At 39.2% G+C, this 18,640-nt stretch overlaps 2 protein-coding genes and 1 long non-coding RNA gene across 5 annotated transcripts in view; 2 read left to right on the forward strand and 1 right to left on the reverse strand.

The window, feature by feature from the left end:
* Positions 1-490, forward strand: part of slc38a3b (solute carrier family 38 member 3b) — a 21,636-nt gene extending 21,146 nt beyond the window's left edge. For all 3 annotated transcript variants that reach the window (XM_034868817.1, XM_034868820.1, XM_034868819.1), the window contains one exon: positions 1-490. This exon is cut by the window's left edge and continues 147 nt beyond it. The gene's annotated coding sequence lies outside the window, so the exon portion shown is untranslated.
* Positions 491-4,573: 4,083 nt separating this feature from the next.
* The window catches only part of gnai2b (guanine nucleotide binding protein (G protein), alpha inhibiting activity polypeptide 2b), a 42,807-nt gene continuing 28,740 nt past the window's right edge, over positions 4,574-18,640 (forward strand). The window contains exon 1 of the mRNA XM_034868837.1: positions 4,574-5,358. Within this exon, the coding sequence (XP_034724728.1) occupies positions 5,241-5,358 (118 nt within the window). The 5' untranslated portion in view covers positions 4,574-5,240. The remainder of the gene's footprint in view (positions 5,359-18,640) is intronic.
* Positions 16,940-18,640, reverse strand: part of LOC117943013 — a 5,581-nt gene continuing 3,880 nt past the window's right edge. The window contains exons 2-3 of the long non-coding RNA XR_004656269.1: positions 18,033-18,036; positions 16,940-17,058 (exon numbers count right to left, since the gene is read on the reverse strand). This is a non-coding gene — a long non-coding RNA (uncharacterized LOC117943013). The remainder of the gene's footprint in view (positions 17,059-18,032; positions 18,037-18,640) is intronic.

An 18,640-nucleotide genomic window follows, 5' to 3' on the forward strand; every position in this document is an offset into this window, starting at 1 on the left:
GGAAATAATTAGTTTATGTAAAGGGAGCACTATCACCTCATTGGGAACACACTGCAACACTATTGGTTGGAATCACACTGGTAATGATCGAGTTAAATTAACTTTTTCCCTGTGAATTAACACATATCTGAACAGACAAAATAATTGCATAACAGTGTTCTATAATTCAATTTAACCATGCAATGTTTCTGAATAATCAGGACTAAAAAGGGTCTTTTTTTATTACCATCTGCTAGTGCGACTTAGTCCACTATGGTGGTGAATGGGCTTTTCCTGTTGCTTCCCCTTTATTTAGACACAAACTGCAGCTGGTACTGTACAGACAGAAAGAAGGCGTGGTTGTCTGTTGATGGGACGGCATCATGATATACATAAGATATCACTCATGCTTTTTTTTACACAAAAAATAATTATTTTGTACAAAAGAGGACGGGCAGATGATCTCATCCTGAGCCAGCTGCAATCTGAACTGTTGACATTGATGTTTTATTTATATCGATGTAATATATATAAAAAAAAAAAAGGGTTTTAAGGCCTTAGTATTTCACATCATGATGTGTTGGGTTGTTGTGTAGTGTATCATATAAAGATTTTGTTCCACATCAGCCAACTCTCTTCGGAAACCCTGGTGCCTTTTTAGCATTTGGGACAGCACACAAACACACAATGAAAACAGAACTGTATATTTATTTAGCTACTACATCTGTGTTTTTAATTTCAAATGAACAATATTTAACTACTGTATATGATGAAGTCAGTGATCCAAATATATTATGTATAGAATCATTTTTTTATTTTAGCTCACAGTAGCCCACAGTATACAAATGATGGAAGGAGTTACGACTGAATATATTTTATTTTTTGATAACATAGAAAAAGCTTGATTTTAGGATTTCCCCTCCCTCCCTTTGTAGAACTTTTAGCACACATACACCAAATATGCCAAACTAAAAATCCAAACTAAAATATATTCTTGATAACCCCTTTTAAGTTTCTCACTAAGTGTTTTATAAATACAGAAATCCCTTTCATCCACATCATAGGATAAATTACATATTCTGTATTTGCATGTTCCAACACTTCATAAAAGTCTTGTGATGCACCCATCAAATAAAAAAAGTTCAATCTTAAATGAAAGGAAGAAATTGGGGAAATACACTTATTCACTTTCTTTCAGAGAGTTAGATTGGAGTATCGATGCCTCTTTCATATATGTGTGTAATATATAACTGCAGCCAGGAGATGATTATTTTAGCGTAACATAGAGACTGGAAGTCAGGGGAAACAGGTGGCCTGGCTCTGTCTGTCTAAAGGTTAAAAGCTTACCAGCACTCTAAGCTCACTAACATTTAATTTCAGGAAGTCACTTACCTGTACTGAAATATTGTATCTGTATTCGAGATACACTAAAACAACAAAAGTATGTGGACACCTTATTGTGTACATATCTAAAAACCTAGGCAAATACAACCAAAATCCAGTTATTTTATTTCTATAATTTGTGTGAACCCACTAAAGCTCCATGGGTTTGAACCATGGCTGGCCAAGCAACATGAATCTACAAACATGAACCCACTGGTGCTCTGGCAGAGTTCATTTTTATTAATTTGAAGAAGTATAATGGTTTTGTGATTCTGTTGGAATCTCTTTGCCATACTGGTTTGTAGTATTTTGATCTGCTTTCACTTTGTCGACTATTTAGACTTGAGGTCTATGTTTTGCATGTTGTTATGTCTAGGCCTGTCATGAATTTCGCTGGACGTTAAATTGTCCCAGACGTTTTTGCAATAAATGATCGTTCTAAGACCATTTTCATCTAATATAATGATAATGGCATAATAATTCAGGTACACCTTGTCAAACATCAATAAAAATACAATCCTAAAGAATATTTAACACTGGAACTGAAAGATGTATTGCATATCACGACAGGCCTAGTTACATCCACTCTGTCTTGTAGTTGGTATAGTGAACACAGACCTTTTCCTCATGACACTGTCTCACACACGTTATTGTAATACTGAACATTTGTCATCTTACAGTGAAGTGTATTGAAGTTCCATTCTGTGCCTAGTTAACAGTGTTATACAGTATTAGTATTATGAAGCTGTTCTTAAAAATGATGGCGAATACTTGTAAGATTAATTTAGGAATGTGGATAGATTCACTCAGTAATTCTCCAGGTGAATTTTGATTCTCACAATAGCAGTACAACCTGCATACATATAAGTGAACTTTTTTTACAGAGAACAAGAGCATTTCATTATTTAGAAATCACAAATATATAATTTTTAAAACAGCACAAAGGGTATACACCTGGAAAAAAAACTCAGAGAAAGGTTATAACAAATATATGCCGGTCTTACCCAAAGGTGGTTTTATATTATATTTCTCAGTCTTGAGAAAATTCCTGTGTAAAACATCACTTATCTAATATTATTTATATATTATTGACTCTTTGTTTAGCAGTTTTGAGCCAAGGAAATACTTATGCACGTATCAACTTCTGTCCCTTGCTTTTCCACATGTATTTGTAGTAGTTGTTGTGTAAATGAAGGATTTGTTTTGTCATCTTGAGTTTTCCTTCACTTCTTCATGCCAAAATAACAACTGACTACCTACTGAAATGCCTTCAACTTTTAAACAGGTGCCACAGTTTTAATACCAGATGCAGTATATATCAAACATGCATTTTCCATGTACTGTACCTAAACAAATCTGTGGGATATTTTATTATAGCTGTTGTTCAAGACATAGATCTATGGAAAAGACACGACTATAAAACACTACTAAGGTATATGAATTTTGGTAAATAAGACACGGCTTTATATAAATAATGTATATAAATGTAAACCTTTTATATTTGTGATTATAGTTACAGTAGCTTGTAAAATGTAAATAGCAGGGACAGTTTTAGATTGGCAATAAAATAATTGTAGATGTTTTTACATTGTCTCTGTTGTCATCATTTTTCATTCATTGAAAAGAATACTTATTTAAGCAGCACAGCACATATCTGTGGTTATTGTGTTTAACTGCAAATTAACAAATCAGCCTAACTTCAATTATTTGTGTGTTTTGGATGTTGCTATTCATTTGTATGGCATTTAACGGATTTTAAAAAAATTGAATTGACATTTAACGGATAAGCGGTCGAAGATGGATGGATGGATGAATTGACATTTACACATTTGATTAATGTAGGAATATCTTTATCCCCAAACACACACCTATATTTGTACACAGTTTAAAGAAAAGTTTATCCATTATTGTTCTTATCGTATCTGTCAAGGCTAAGCTTTGTTTACAAAAAAAAGACTAAACCCAAACTTGATGTCATCCCGATCCCTCACTGCCAACCTTGTTATGGCAACATATACTGCACGTTTTTAAATCAACACTAATTCCTTTATTTGCTAACGGTCAAAATAGCAGACAAGACACATAGGCTTGTGCGCTTCATACTTCAGGTACTATGATCTATGATGTACGTACATTCAAACACTCGTATAGAAACAGAAAGTACCCATAGTGTCTCTGAGGAAACATCACAGCAACAGTGAGTGAGTAACACTTATGGCACAGAAAAGGTGAATTAGCAATAAAACATGTTGACTTAATTTTTTCTGTTTATTGTCTAAAAATTGCTATATAAATTATGCACAAAAAGCAAAGGAAGTTGTGTTTGGTAGATTATTTATTTTTTGTAACAATGATTCTTGCCAATAAATCTTCTACCACATTGTATCACATTTATGAGGAAGATGCATTTGTGGGATGAGCAGCAGAGCTGAGTATGTGGGTCGAGCCCATGATAAAATTGTCAAATCTTCTCGGACAATGCCAAACAGCTTTTCTTTGCTATTGCTATTGCAATCAGCAGCAATCCCATATCTCCACAGTGTGGGACCACATTCTACCCTCTAAGATGACAGCACTTGTCCCCACAAAGCTTGGTTTATCAGAGACTACCGCCAGAATTTGGGAGTGGAGAGGATGGAATGGCCTGCCAGCAGTCCTGACGTCAACCTCAATGAACACTTGGGATCAGCTTGGGCGTGCTGTTTGTGCCAGTGTGACAAACACAACCACATTGCCTGACTTGCGACAAATGCTTGATGAAGAATGGGATGCCATCCCAAAGCAGTGTGTGACCATGGCTGGTGACCAGCGTGAGGAGGTGCCAGGCTGTTGTGGCGTTGTGTGGTTCTTCCACATGCTACTGACCCACCTCTTTGTTAAATTAATGATTTGTAAATCATCTATCAAACACGCGTTCCTAACTGTTTGTCTGTAGTTTATGTATTGGTAGCCTATTATTCATTATCATTATAGCTTTTCATAAGGGCCCATAACTCAAATAGAAGCCTACTCGTCAGCTGCGAGAGGAAATATCTATTTATGTCCATTTGGGGGCGCTATCAACCAACTCTTCTATCAGCCTGATTAGGCTATGTGTCTTTCATTAACACAAAGACTCATTGGCCATTTTAACAGCCCGTTCTGCATCCCTGCAAAGACAGACCTGCTCCTTTACAATTCAGCCACTGACAGCAGTTCAGACTCCTTCATAACGTTGTGTTGTTGTCTGAGAGGCTGCGTCCATGTGAAATGCAGAGGAATGCTGCTGCCTGGCACAGCGCCCACTGCAGTCTGCACACCACACTGCTGAAATCACGCATCACTGGCTTCCCCTCTAATTGGTTCCACATTAGCTACCGTGGACAGCTCACCTGTTTTAATTGGACTAATATCGCGACGGGTTGTCCGAGTGACGTCGATGCGACTGGTCGACCACTTCCAATCGTCAGAGGGATATCTGAGGATAAGAACCCAAAACTGATTACCGAAGAGGACTGCAGCAGTCGCGCAACCGAGAGACGTGCTGCTCACCAGGCCGACAGTCTGCGGTGGAGCAGTGTACAGGCATCTCAGCCTGTGAATGCTTGCAGGACAGAGGGCTGTGCGCGTTTCGAGATGGACCAGCGGTGGTAAACAGCCTGGTGTAATAAACCAAAATTTGGGTGCATCTGCTTTATATTTGAGAAGAACAGGGACATTGACTTACTTTACGCGTGGGTATAAACTCTGGAATCAGCTGCTTTCCTGTCTAGAAGGCAGTGCTGGACGCGGGAGCTGCGCCAACGTTATTCGTTGCATTGGCTGGCACGCTGAGACCATCAGCACTGAAGCCTTCATTTTTTTGCGCAAGTGGACGGTGCGCCCCTGCGTTTGGAGCCATGGGTTGTACGGTGAGCGCAGAGGACAAGGCTGCCGCGGAGAGGTCAAAGATGATAGACAAAAACCTCCGAGAGGACGGAGAGAAGGCAGCCAGAGAAGTGAAGCTGCTTTTATTAGGTAAGTCACACCTGGTGGTCCCTCCTTAGCATATAGGTACCTCAAGTGAATGTTTGTTGCTGGAAAAAAGAAACATCTCCACAGATTTAGAGTGAAATTCAGTAAATCCACAGACCACCTGATTAAACGACATACTGTGGTATGACCAATGATCAAGCAGCTCAACATGATGATGTGAAAATATAAATTGAAATAAACACGGGAAAACATGAAAGTTTAGACTTGACCAAGCATCAAATCATAAACTATCAAATAAGATTATCAAACCAACTAGAGTTCCTCCGAATATCTGGACCATCATTTATACAGCACAGAAAAAAGGCAATTTCAATGTTCATTATTGTTTGTTTCTGAAACACAGCCATAACTGTGTTATTCATTTAGCCAACCGTGTCTATATTAAAGCTTGTTTGCACATTAACAGTGTTACACTTCAGAACTTCACTCTTAAATACACATCAGTCTATTCTTACGAAGAAACAGCAAAACAATCCTTGTTCTGCTAAAAACAGTACCCCCTATTTTGCATTTCACTCTTCTTGCATGTATCCTACACACACACACACACACGCACACGCACACGCACACGCACACGCACACGCACACGCACACGCACACGCACACACAAACAGAACATCAACAAAAAACACACACCTCTCACCTAGTAACATATTCTCACTACCCTTCTTATCTATTTCAGCTCTTTGTTTGACATCATCTTGCTTCATCTTTCTCTTTCATATCATTTACATGTGCACACAACTCAAATAACAGCTGACAAAGGTGTGTGTGTGTGTGTGTGTGTGTGCGTGCGCACGCTGGGGGAGTGAGAGTGGTGAGGTGGGTGTGGTTGGAGTTGTGCATGTGTCATTTTGCTGTGATGAGCTGTTTATAGAGGACAGGATCCAGATGTGCTGCAGTATTGCTGGTTGTCTTGAGGTGTTTTGGTTGGACTCCTACCCACTCCTTATTATCAGCCACATAATTATCAGTAATTATACTGAGTTTTGCCCTTAATTTTGTCCTTCAACTAAACAGTTTGTGAGAGAAGAGCTGACGGGGGATCAAGTTTGCTCTTTGAGGACCAAAAGCTCCTTGTGTAACTGTAGTTGGTATACCATGTCCTCTCTTTAAATGCAACCTTCTCTTCTTTAAGCATTTTTTACAAATCAGAAAGTATTTGTTGGTTAAATATATTGCCCTTTCTTGACCCCACTGGGGACCAAGGATTGGGTGGTAGCCAAATTTTGATATGTCAAACCTCCTCCCTATTTTACCGCGGGATAGGGTATTACCGTGACCAATTAAAAATTATATCATAAGGCTCAGACGGTGGCACTGTTCAGAAACTGAATACCAAACACTGATACTGAAACACGTCTCCCTTCTCATTAGGTCAGAACCCGAAATGCTGCCAAACTGCAGAAGTCGGGTTCTTCTTCGAGACCAAGTCACTCGGTGTGTGATTTGCCATATCCCCCCCGCTCTTTCTTTCCCCCACACTGTCACGTGATGACAACCACACATAAGCATGTAAGGCATTAAATAAATTGTATTTCATATTTAATCTTTGTCTTCTATATAAGTGTGTTGCATTTTTTTTAATGACGGTATTGAAACTGATACCGTTACTATTTTTAAAACCCTGCGGTATACCGTATTTCCTGTATTAGGCTTCCGCCCAACCCAACTGTGAACCACTGTGAATGGTTTCACCCTGTTTGATTTCTCATGTCAGCTGCTATTAATCTGCTCTTCTTACACAGGGAAACTCACTTTTAAATGAGATGTGTATCTTTGAAATTTGGTGTACAATGTCAACACAGTGAAGTTGTGGTTACAGAGAGGCTTTAAGGTGAAAGTTGTTATCTGGCAATAACTGAAAAAAACAGAGCAACAGTAACAGCATCTTGTTCAGCAAACATTTTTAAAGATATAGAGAAAAGAAAACTACAACCACAGGTTCCCATGTCTGCGCTTTCTTCTGGTTTCCTCCCACAGTCGAAAGACATGCAGGTTAGGTTAACTAGCAATTTTAAATTGCTTTCCAAATCACAATATAGGCTACAGTTTTAGTTTAGAATCAGAATCCGCTGTAATGGCCAAGTAAGTGTGAACAAATACAGGTATTTGACTGGGCTGGACTTTTTTTCATTGTCCACATCCAATGCCGGAAATGGGCCGGATATCACTGGTACTTAGTGTGGGCACTTTGGATTGTTGTCCACATGAGTATCGTAACCTCATACTGAGTACTGCCACCTCCTGCAATGGGTAGGTAGGCCTACTCACTTGTAAACACTTGCATCACATAGCGGCTTAATGCTGAGAAAACAGAGCTGAAAATCATTGACATGGATAATTAGATTAGATAAACATATTATTGTAACCCTGATCACCGGAATAGACTGTGCCGCTTTGCCACCGCCCAATACAGGAGCACAGCCGTGATCCAGTGCGCAGCCCACGGCCAGATTGTGATCCGTCCGACAAGGACAGCAAGCTGTGGTGTTGTATGGCCCGTTCAACCGAGGTGTGGAGGCGTTTGCGTCATAAAAAATTATGACATGAGGATTGTTTAAATAAGTAGGCTATGGAGCATGTGCAGCAGGACAAAAGACTTTTGCTCTGTGGCTTCGCTACTCGTCACCTGGGTCGCTCGTTCCAAACCACTTTCAATAACTCTTCTAAACCCCTGCACCACTCATGCAACAAGAACCTACTCTTTTAATGGGTCTTAATCGGTTGCATGTTTTCATACAAAATGAGTTTTACACAAAACTTTATCACAGCTGAATATTTCATTACCGTAGCCACAGTAGCTGTATAGCAAACATTTTAATATCAAGCCCTGAATGTTTGCAATGAAATGTATACAACCACTTTTTTGGGGGTAGGCGCAGTTACTTTCTGGAGTTTTGGCGTTACCATGAAGTTGCCAGGCAACCAGTGGAGACGTAAAGGATGTCACAGCTCCTGGCCAAGAAATTATCCTGCACACAACCTAAATGTTAAGAACAGCCATAATGTAACAGGTTACATTTAGGCTTTTCTTTCTTTCATTTTGTTACCTTTGAACAGAGCCAAGCTAGCTTCTGTATCCAGTCTTTGTGCTCAGCTAAGCTAACGGGTCACTGCATGAGTGGTATCAGTCTTCCCATCTAACCCTCAACTATAAATGAATAAGAGGAGGCCTATTTCCCAAAATGTCAAACCCTTCCTTGAATAAAGCATCACAGGCCTACTGGGTAAAGCTGATTTTGACACAGGAGTACAGTATTTTGAATTTGTCTGTCTGAAGATTCTCACACATACCACCACAAAATCTCTGTAGTTTTTCAAGATTACTCTGCACTGCCACACCAGTGTTTACTCCCCATCGTGATATTATGTCAGTGCCTTAGGACAGAGACTAACAAAAACTAAATGAAGAGAATATGACAACGCCATCTGGCTTGTTCCAAGTGGCCATTTACTGAAAGCATTGAGAACATGCACAAGTTTGCAGCTTGTTTGCTTTTTATTTTAAGGTTTAGCTGAGGATCTTGTATTTGTCTTGTTTCTGTATGAGCAGATACCAACTTGTTTTGGCAAAGAGAACATGAGTCACTTGATGGTAGCCACTGAAGCATAAAAGGGGTGCATCAAAATATTGTAACTGCTTCAATTCGGCTAAGTCGTTTTATTTTTTCATCACGTGTTCTCGGAGGAACTAAAAAGCCTGTTCCCTTTTTCTTGCAGAATGAAAGTGAATGAATGTGTTTTGTCTTTGCCAACAATCACATTCAGGACGTAAAGTGCAAAAAAAAACAGATTACTTTGTAGGTGTCTGACAGCTCATGGTAAGGTCCACAAGGTCTAGGGATGGACAGTCAGAATCAAATTATGTGGAGGAGAACAAAGTTTATGAACATTATTCAAGTACGTTTCCAGACTTAAAGACCTTTAACGTTTTAACTATTATTTTATCTTTATTGACTTTATTGACAGGGCAGCTTAAGACAGAAAAAGGAGTGAGTGAGAGAGAGCGAGAGGGGGAGTGACATGCAGCAAAAGGCCACAGGTTGGAGTCAAACCTATGGCCTCTGCGGTAAGGACTGAGCCTTGGTACATGGGGTGCACGCTAGGCCTGCACGATTAATTGTTAAAAAAACGTGATCTAGATTCACCCTGTTCACAAAATAATTTTTAAATTAATTTGATTTATTTTTGATATCTTTGATTCTCATTTAATTTTACGAGCTGACTGCATCACAAACGCTACTATTTTCTTCTGTGAGTTTTAAACAGATTGTGTAAAATAGGTTTTAAAGCGCTGCAAGGCTCTCCCTTCTCTTCCTTGAAGGCTCTTTTTTTACAGGCTTGTGGTGATGCGCAATGTGCTATAGGTGCCAAAAATGTTTTGTCATGGTCAAAAAAAATAATGGCAGTGAATTGTGACATCCATTCTCAGCAAAAAAATCGTGATTCATATGTTTCCCCAAATCGTGCAGGCCTAGTGCACACTGAACCAGGTGAGCTACCCAGGCACCCCACGCTAGTCTATACCCTTGACATTCCACTTCTGGGATTGCTCTTTTGCAGAAGGCTTCCTTTGTGTTAGCATTTTAAACTCCCGTCGAATAATGAGGCCTATGGTTAACCTATGGCAGCTTGTCCAAGTCCTAGCACCGCCCAAGACAATTGTGATTGGCTTTAAAAAATGCCAATAAACCAGAGCACGTTTTTCTCCCATCCTTGAATGCTGTGTGGAGTAGGCAGACTTTCCTTTGCTGTGCTGCAGTGGAGGAAGGTCTGTCAATATGATACCGCTACGTTTCTATCTGGCTTTGATGATATTTAAGCCATATTCCAGCAGAGGGCTAAAGAGAAAACTGTAGAGGAAACTCTTCTCTTACCACTTTGTGTTGTAAGAAAACACTGATTTCATCATATTGCGCCATACTCAAGAGCTCTGTGTTACTGGCGCCTTTATCAGACATGGAAGCAGGGCGAAAAACTCAGAAATCATAAAGTTGCATAGATCTATATTGCAATATCTGGAAGTGAGGATTATCATCATACCTTGACATTGAAACACACATACATATTCATACATATACAAGTACTAACAAAGGACTTACCTTACAAAGTTGTTACCTTTTTAATATGTGTGTGTTATGACGTCGACCTTGTATACGACCCATTCAAGAGTGTCGGTTTGGTTACACTTGAACTCAAAGGTTCTTCAACGGAAAGAAAAAAGGAAAAAGAAAAAAAGATCAATAGCCCAGTATAATGTAATTGGTTATCAGGCTTTCCAAAGTAACAAAGAAATTATATGTAAATTGCAGTAATTAATTTTGTATAAATGTTGTATTTGCATATTTACTATGCACTGTCATTTACTACCTGTATCTTTTTTAGTATAAAAGTGTTGTAAATAAAACAATACATTATGTTACATTAGTAGTATGTGATGGAAATTTGCTATCATTACGTTCATTCCCTGCTGCAGCTGCTGCTTCGTGAGCTTGTCTTATCTGAATTGTGGTAGCTAGACAGTAAGAAAACTCTGTTAACAGAGATTGTATTGAGTAAATCAAACTGAAATTATGCACTTTGGATTGTTGGAGTATGGAATCAGTAACAGCCAATAAAGACACATTCTTAATCCCACTCAAATCTATGCCAACTGTCGTACAATAATCAGAAAATATTGATTTAGGTGTTTTTATTTGTGTATTTTCAGGTCATGACTGCATAGGAGTGGCAACAACATTAAATGCAAAGCAGTGCAGCCAAAGGGCAAAGTTTTCTGCCCTGAGAAATGAATGTATAATTTTGCAGTTAAGTAAGGTATTATTACCATTCACTATGTACAGGGAGGACAATGAAGTTGATTTTGTAAATAATTGTTATTTCAGCACATAGCAATTATCTGTCCCAATGATATCTAATTACCATCACATTTATTTACTGCCCTATCTGAGGGGCAGTTCCAGTTTCCCTGTCACACATTTTCACCCAGAAATATTTAGTGAGGATCTTTTTTCCCCTAACTTCTGTCCTTTGAACCCTCCTGAAATGAGCCTCCTCTAGACTGCTGTCTCTAATTCTCACCCCAGGCAGATGATAATAATAGTGCTTCACAGACATGACTCACTTCTCATGACAGAGAGGACAGTTCAGAGTGAGACTATCCATGCAGATATGACAATTTCACAACTATCCACAAACTGGAATAATATACTTATATACCATTAGTCATGTCGCTGCTGAACACCACTAAGTCCTCAATAAATGCATGTGTATTCATGTGCTGAAATAGCAAAACAGGGTCCTTGCTTCAGCCTCACTTACGATGCAGTTTTTATTTTGATTCAGGTTTTTTCACTTTTCCATACAGAACTGAGAGTAGTTGGTGTTTTCTATATGAATAAAATGAACAATGTCCAATAAATGCCCTGAGAATGATTTTTTGTAGTAGAAGCATGAATGAGCTCTACTGAGTAGTATCAGAGGTTTCTTAATGAGGTTTGGCTCAGCGTCATAGTTGACTAATGAGCAGAGGCACAGCACAATTTCAGGCCGTGTGTGTGTGTGTGGGTGTGTGTGTGTGTGTGTGTGTTATAGGTCTTTGAATGAGATGTGTGTGTGTGCAGAATGGCAGGCTGGTGGTTTATGTTAATGCATTGCAAGCACAGTTCACATACATCTTTTAAGAAATTACCTACTAGAGGGCAGACAAACAAGTATGACAAAAACAAGTATGACAGACACACACCACTAACATAGTATAACTTTGTAAATAGATTTAGAGTAGAATGGACATTCCCATTCAAATAAAAATGGCACAATGGTTAGAGCACTTGGTTAAAATGGTATAAGCACTTCCTGTTTACAATGCACCCATGATTTTACTGACTAGCTATCGCTAGATTACTGTTATACTGAGAAAAAAAAACAACGTAGAAAGTTAATGATTCTCATGCAGGTTTTGGTGTTATAAGAAAAATAACCTTACTCGCCTGCATGAGCCTTGAGTCTCCAAATGCTGACGGTTTACTTTAGGTTAGCAGGACCATGTTCAACATCAACAAAACTGAAATGGGGGTGCGTTGAACACCCTGTTGTTTGTGCAAGCGCTCTGCCTTTTTACTACCATGACTTTACAGACAAGTCTCTGCTGTTTGGGTATCACCTGGGACACTGCCAACAAACGAGAGACACACCCACCAAACGAGAGATAGACGGTTTCACACCGTTCATAGGAAACGGGCTGTTCAACCAGAAAACCGTACCAAAATGGTGTGATTGAACGTGCCCCAGGCCAAAATGGACTAACTTCATGGGCACGTTCAGCCCCGACAAAAACGTAACAAAACGTTTATTTAAACCGAGCCCACTGCCTTTTTACTACCATGAGTTTACATACATGTCACCGAATGGTGACATCTCTGAAAAACCTACCAAACAAAAGAAAACATACCTTAAAGCTCGTTGTGCACCGTTTACAGCGTTCTGAGGAAATAAATTGTTCAACCCGGAAACCAAGGCAAACAAACCATTTTAAGATTATGCGTGCCACATGATTCAACTAGCCCTTACACCTCTTGCAGTATCCTTGCAGAAGTTGTATATGTACTGATAAAGAAAATCTCTCTTCTCTGTAAATCATTTTGACATGTTGCTTTTGGTGGTTTCTGCATTAGTGCCTGCTCTCTGCCAATTCATTGCAACTTCCTTAGCCTCATAGAGCTGGATTGTGTGTATGGGATACACACAGTGAATTAAGGTAAAGCCCTCAGGCCTTAATGTGAATTTGATGTAGGCTAACTTAGAATATTTTCTGCATTTTCTGTTGTTGCAGTAGTATAAGTTATATCTGATGACTTTGTAATACCGACAGTTGTTATGCAGCAGGTTTATGCAGACCTGAACTCACGAGTTAGATGAGAGCTATGTTTAATTAAATTACATATTTATCACAACTCACACATACAGTATACAGAATAATTGTCTGTTCCAAAGTTAATTCTCAATCCTGTATGGTGACAATGACAAACCAAATCCTTCCCCATGTTTCATGTTTTAATCACATTTACATTATCAGCTCCATCTTTAATTTAATACTTCTTTTATCTCTTTCTCTCCTTGTCTTTTCATATTCCACTCACCCTCTCTCATATGGTAGTGAGTGAATAGTGCAAGAGCGCCGCAGAAAGTGGCAAAGTCTTGTTACGACCAATATGTACCTGCCAACATCAATCCACTCATATTGATTACACTTGACACTAATGACAGTTGGGGTGCTGAATGGATGGAACTTGGTATGCCTTTGACCTCTTGATTGGTTTTGCAAAAATGAAGGAGGTTTGAAAGCAACTTTTATTCAACTCTATTTATCCAGATAAGTCAATTGAGAAAAAATTCTCATTTGCAACCTTTCACACTCACACAGTTACACATTCCTAACTGGAAGCTGCCCAGTACTCGTCTGAGCAGATCCATTGAGCAATAATACATTTTTTTCTGCCAAATGGTATTGTTTTGTCATTGATTACATCCAAATTTGCAACACAGTAATACAATAGATACCTTATTTATTGATATTGATTGATTTCAATGTTGATAGATCCATTCTAAAGATTTTATTGTACCTTGAAATAGTGTTTTCAAAATCGTTTCAGTGGTTCATTAACTCGTTGGAATGAATACCGGTAACAATTCAGCTTCATTTTGTTGAAAAGTGACGCATGCGTGACTCAAATCTGCACTTTCCTCACATTGGGCAGTGACATGCCTACTGTAAAGCTGCTGCTTGACAAGTAGCTAATGCTAATGCTAATGTAATTCTTGATGGGTAACATAACATAACATAACAACACCGTTCAACACGCTGAGTTATTTTGAGTATGATTGTTTTGACCACGATTAACAACTCTTGGCTAAACCACAAATTCATCAGTAACATAATTGTATAGATAGACGACTAATCTAATGGTAATTTAGCTAGCTAGCACACCTCTGTCTTCTGCCTCAGTCTCCCGGCACTGCCAGGCTTCAGTCGGGATGAGAGCTGAACACAGCCCGCACAGCAACCTCCCCGGTCAGCACTTAACTCCGGGGCTAAGAAGTTTACTGAACCATTAGGAAACAGACCCATACACCCGAGTCAAACAGCGGCCACTTGTAATGTTAGCTACACCTCCGTTTGTAGCTAGCCGTCTGTACAGTTAGCTAAATTTACCAGACAGAATAGGAATACGCCACCAAAAGGACTACTAGTAATTTAAAGATGTGGTAGCACTGGATCTGGATGAGAAGGATAACTCTAGTGTTGGAAGGGGTGTGTGGCAATTCTGCCTTCTCCACCGCGACACAGGATCCTGGAGTTTTATTTTCCATATCGTTACAGCCCTAATATTTATAAATCCATGCAATTACCTGGAAATCAGGTAAAAAAAGAAGCAGGTCAAATTAAATGGGACCATTCAAGATTCTCTTTTAAAATGTTGAGTCAAAGACATTTAGTCTGCTCCGATGAAGAAATGAACAGTATTAAATATTTAGGACGTTAATATTAAAACTTGAGGTGACAAGGACATGAGTAAGAACATTTATTTTCATTGTTAAAATAATGTATTTATACTTATTTATTTTCCTCCAACCGACTCATCAGTTAATGGAATAGTCATAGCAGCAAGTTTGACTATATCCAAATTGAATCCACTATTGCTAGTTTGACGGCGGAAAAAAGGGTGTGTGCGACATGCGCTAGGTTCAAAAGGGTTGTAATTAGTCATGCGCAAAGATGGGCACAGGTGCATTTGGTATTTAAATGAGGTGGGCGCGGGACTAGAAAATAGCAATTGCATCGGTCTTAAAATAGGAAAGACACTTACGTTGAGCTTTGCGCTGCGCTGCGTTGTGTAGTAGATAGGGCCCCGGAAGTCATTCATTCCAATAGAGGGTGAATTATGCCATCATTGTGGCATCATTGAATTTTCTAAAACAAGACAAAGTTGCGTCATCACAACAACAAAAAGAAGAGGGAGGATTGATACCATTTGGGTTGGTTGGTGCAGAAACAAGAACAAGAAATTGCTGTCTTTTTACCCATGAACAGGAATACCTTTATTCAAAGCAACGCACGACCAAACTGGACATACTGCTACTTGAAATGAAACCCCCGGGTCTCTGCAGTGATGATAGATGAAAATTAGGAATAACGATAAAAATTTAGTATCTTTATCAGGTGTAAGCCTGGAAGGTATCATATAGAATGAGACGGGGCGTTTATGGAGAAAGAATGGAGAAGTACTGTTTTAGGTGTGTGTGTGTGTGTTGTTCAGCAGTTAATCTTGCATACTACTGCCCATCCTTGTATGTTTTGTGCATTTTTATGACTGTATGCTCAAGGACCTCTCGTGGTTGTGGTGATTCAGTTGAACCTATTTTATTGACAGCTTTACACTGTCATTGACTGCTGACTTCTGACTCCTCTTAACCGGCCGCTAGTGGCCATAAGTATCAACAATTGCTTCTGTTTGGCTGTAGCTCAGAAAGTGGAGCGGTTGTCCACTAATCAGAGGGTCCATGGTTTGATCCCTGACCCCTGCAGGCTACATGTTGAAGTGTCCTTGGGCAGATACTGATCACCAGATTGCTCCTGATGACAGTGCAATCGGCGTGTGTTAATGTTTAATTGCTCCTAATGAGCAGGTGGCAGATTGCATTGTAGCTTCTGCCACCAGTGTATGCGTCTAAATACTAGAAAATAATAGAAAATTGCTACATACATTTTGGCCCTGCAGTCCATTATATAGCAAAAGGAATTTCCGGAAAACGGCTAGGCTAAAAACAAGCCTTATTTAATCTGTTATGGCTCAAAAACTGACATCCATAAAAACGTTTGGTCTCATTTTGAACCAAAGCATCTGCAGATGAATTTCATACCTGATATGTTTGATTCACTAAAGTTAGGCATGATATGAGATAAATAAATCTTATTTTTAATCTTTGCCTCCATCTTAACTGTAATGCTGCTATGGGAGGTAAAAACAGAGAGCGAGTATAGATAAAAGTGTTTTTTCACCTACATCACCAACTGCTGAAAGGTTTGAAAATCTACCCAGTAGATTTTTGCTGTTTGAAAACCTTTCTGCTCAGCAGCAGTGACAGGAGGTCCGGATTCAGAGTGCATGAAGTTGAAGCTCCATCGGCCAACATTAAAGGTCTATCATTGATTTGGCTCCCATTTGATTGTTGGCATAGCTACTCTGTCAACACACACATTTAGAAAATCATAAAATATACAATAGTTAGATAGTAAATCTCAGATTTAGAACGTTAAAGGTGATAATCAGTACAGCTTGTTATTGTTCCCCCGAGTGGCCAACAAACAAAGGAAATAATAATGTTGGTTTGAACGTTTGTCTCTCACCCTCTCTTAACAAACTTAAATCTGAAGTTGTTGTTTTTGGCATTTATGACACAAGGTGATGAAACAAAAGTCATTAAGTCTGGAAATCTTCTTGAAAAGATACTGCTGGTATCGTGAGGCCAGATAGATGAGGAAATTGACTAAATGAACACATCCCTTTAGCCCTTGGACCTGGTGAACTATTAACCTGATTCTGTCACATCATATGGATACAACTATAAAGATACAATTTGCCTGTTCCCAATATTAGCACAACACTTTGGGGTAGTTAGCTTGTTATCTATGACGTGAATGCTAAATGTAAATGTCATAGAAATACATTGATGAATTTAGATTTAAATAGCAATAATTGCAGGACAACAGGTTGTTTGAACCTCGAGTCTTAGTCAAGTCTTTTGGGTCGAGTCACTAGTCAAGTCTGAAGAGGTAGTTGTAAGTGAGACAGTTAATAAAGAGTTGTCGTAAGCTATTTCAAAGGCATGAGAAAATTCCACTGTGGTTCTCTCTCTGACATTGTTTGGCATTTGATATCTATAAGTTACTATCTCAAATAAACGGACAAAGCAAAGTAGATGAATACTATCAATGCTCTTCTCAGTCTCAGTCTTCATCCCTGTTAACTTCAAGTTCCATCAAAAACGCAACTAACTAAGGTTTGAGGAGGAGGAAAAGCTGTTACTGAATGCGCCTGTGCTTTAAGAGTATTATAGTTTTTCTTCTGTCGGCCCACACAATGGTTTAAATGTGTTGATGTTTGTAATTTAGTTCTGATGAGGCAATGTGCTGCTGTAACCATGGCAACTAGTCCGGTACATTCACATTCAAGGAGGCTACGTATTTCCCTACCGGCTCTGAGTTGTCCTACTAACACAAACCAGCATTAAGGCATGTTTCCTGGTGGAAGTGGCAGAGTATCTATCCAGTAAAATCAGCCATCGGCACTGACGTCAGCAGTAATAAAAGAGCTGCCCGGCAAGCACCCCATGGCCAAGTGGGAATCTGTCAGGTGTGTACATACATTCCTTCTTGCCCGACACAAATACATAGAAGCACATACGTGTGCACGCAAAGGTGAGTTTATAAATTACAATGATCATGCGTTTGAATATGAAGCAATGTAGCAACAATTACTGTACTCATGTTCTTTTAATTGTAAGTGTCCCTTCAATGCATTGCAAGATTTTGTATTCCTTGGGGAACTAAAGCTATCAAAACTTGTCTAAGCCCATACAAACATAGGCACAACTGCACTCTTTGCCATGTGCAACTAATTTGGTCTAAGCAAAGTCCTCACTTGTCTGGTGTGCCAACAAAATGCAGGATGGTTTTATAACACTGCAGCAGCTGCCCGACACTGCTGATGTCTCATCTGTTTGCTGACGTGTGTGTGACTTCAGTGTGTGTAAGAGTATAAGCTGACATGATGGTATGTGGAAACTGGAAACATAGGGAGGTGGAAGAGTAAGCAGTATGACTGCCTGGCAAATACCAGCTGTGATGGTTGGATATGCGTAGAATCACTTTCCTGGCACAGTGGATTGATTAGGGGAAAGGAAAAGTAATTATTCTCAAAATCTTTGCCAAAAAGTCTGTATTTCATGCAGGCTTTCATTTCCTAAAACGCAGGGCTCAGAAACAGAATACTAGCATGTAGGAAACTTCTGTTTCTACAGTGAATTATAAGTCTTAATTTTTTTTACAAAAAGGTCCTGCCAAATTGAATAAAGAGATTAAATAGTTTTGATTAGCACTATCTTAAACTGTAATGCCAGCCAGAACCGGCCACTTTATTAGGTACCCCATGCTAGTAACGGGTTGGACCCCCTTTTGCCTTCAGAACTGCCTCAATTCTTT

This window comes from Etheostoma cragini, chromosome 4 (assembly GCF_013103735.1).
Source record: "Etheostoma cragini isolate CJK2018 chromosome 4, CSU_Ecrag_1.0, whole genome shotgun sequence".
NCBI classification, from domain to species: Eukaryota; Metazoa; Chordata; class Actinopteri; order Perciformes; family Percidae; genus Etheostoma; species Etheostoma cragini.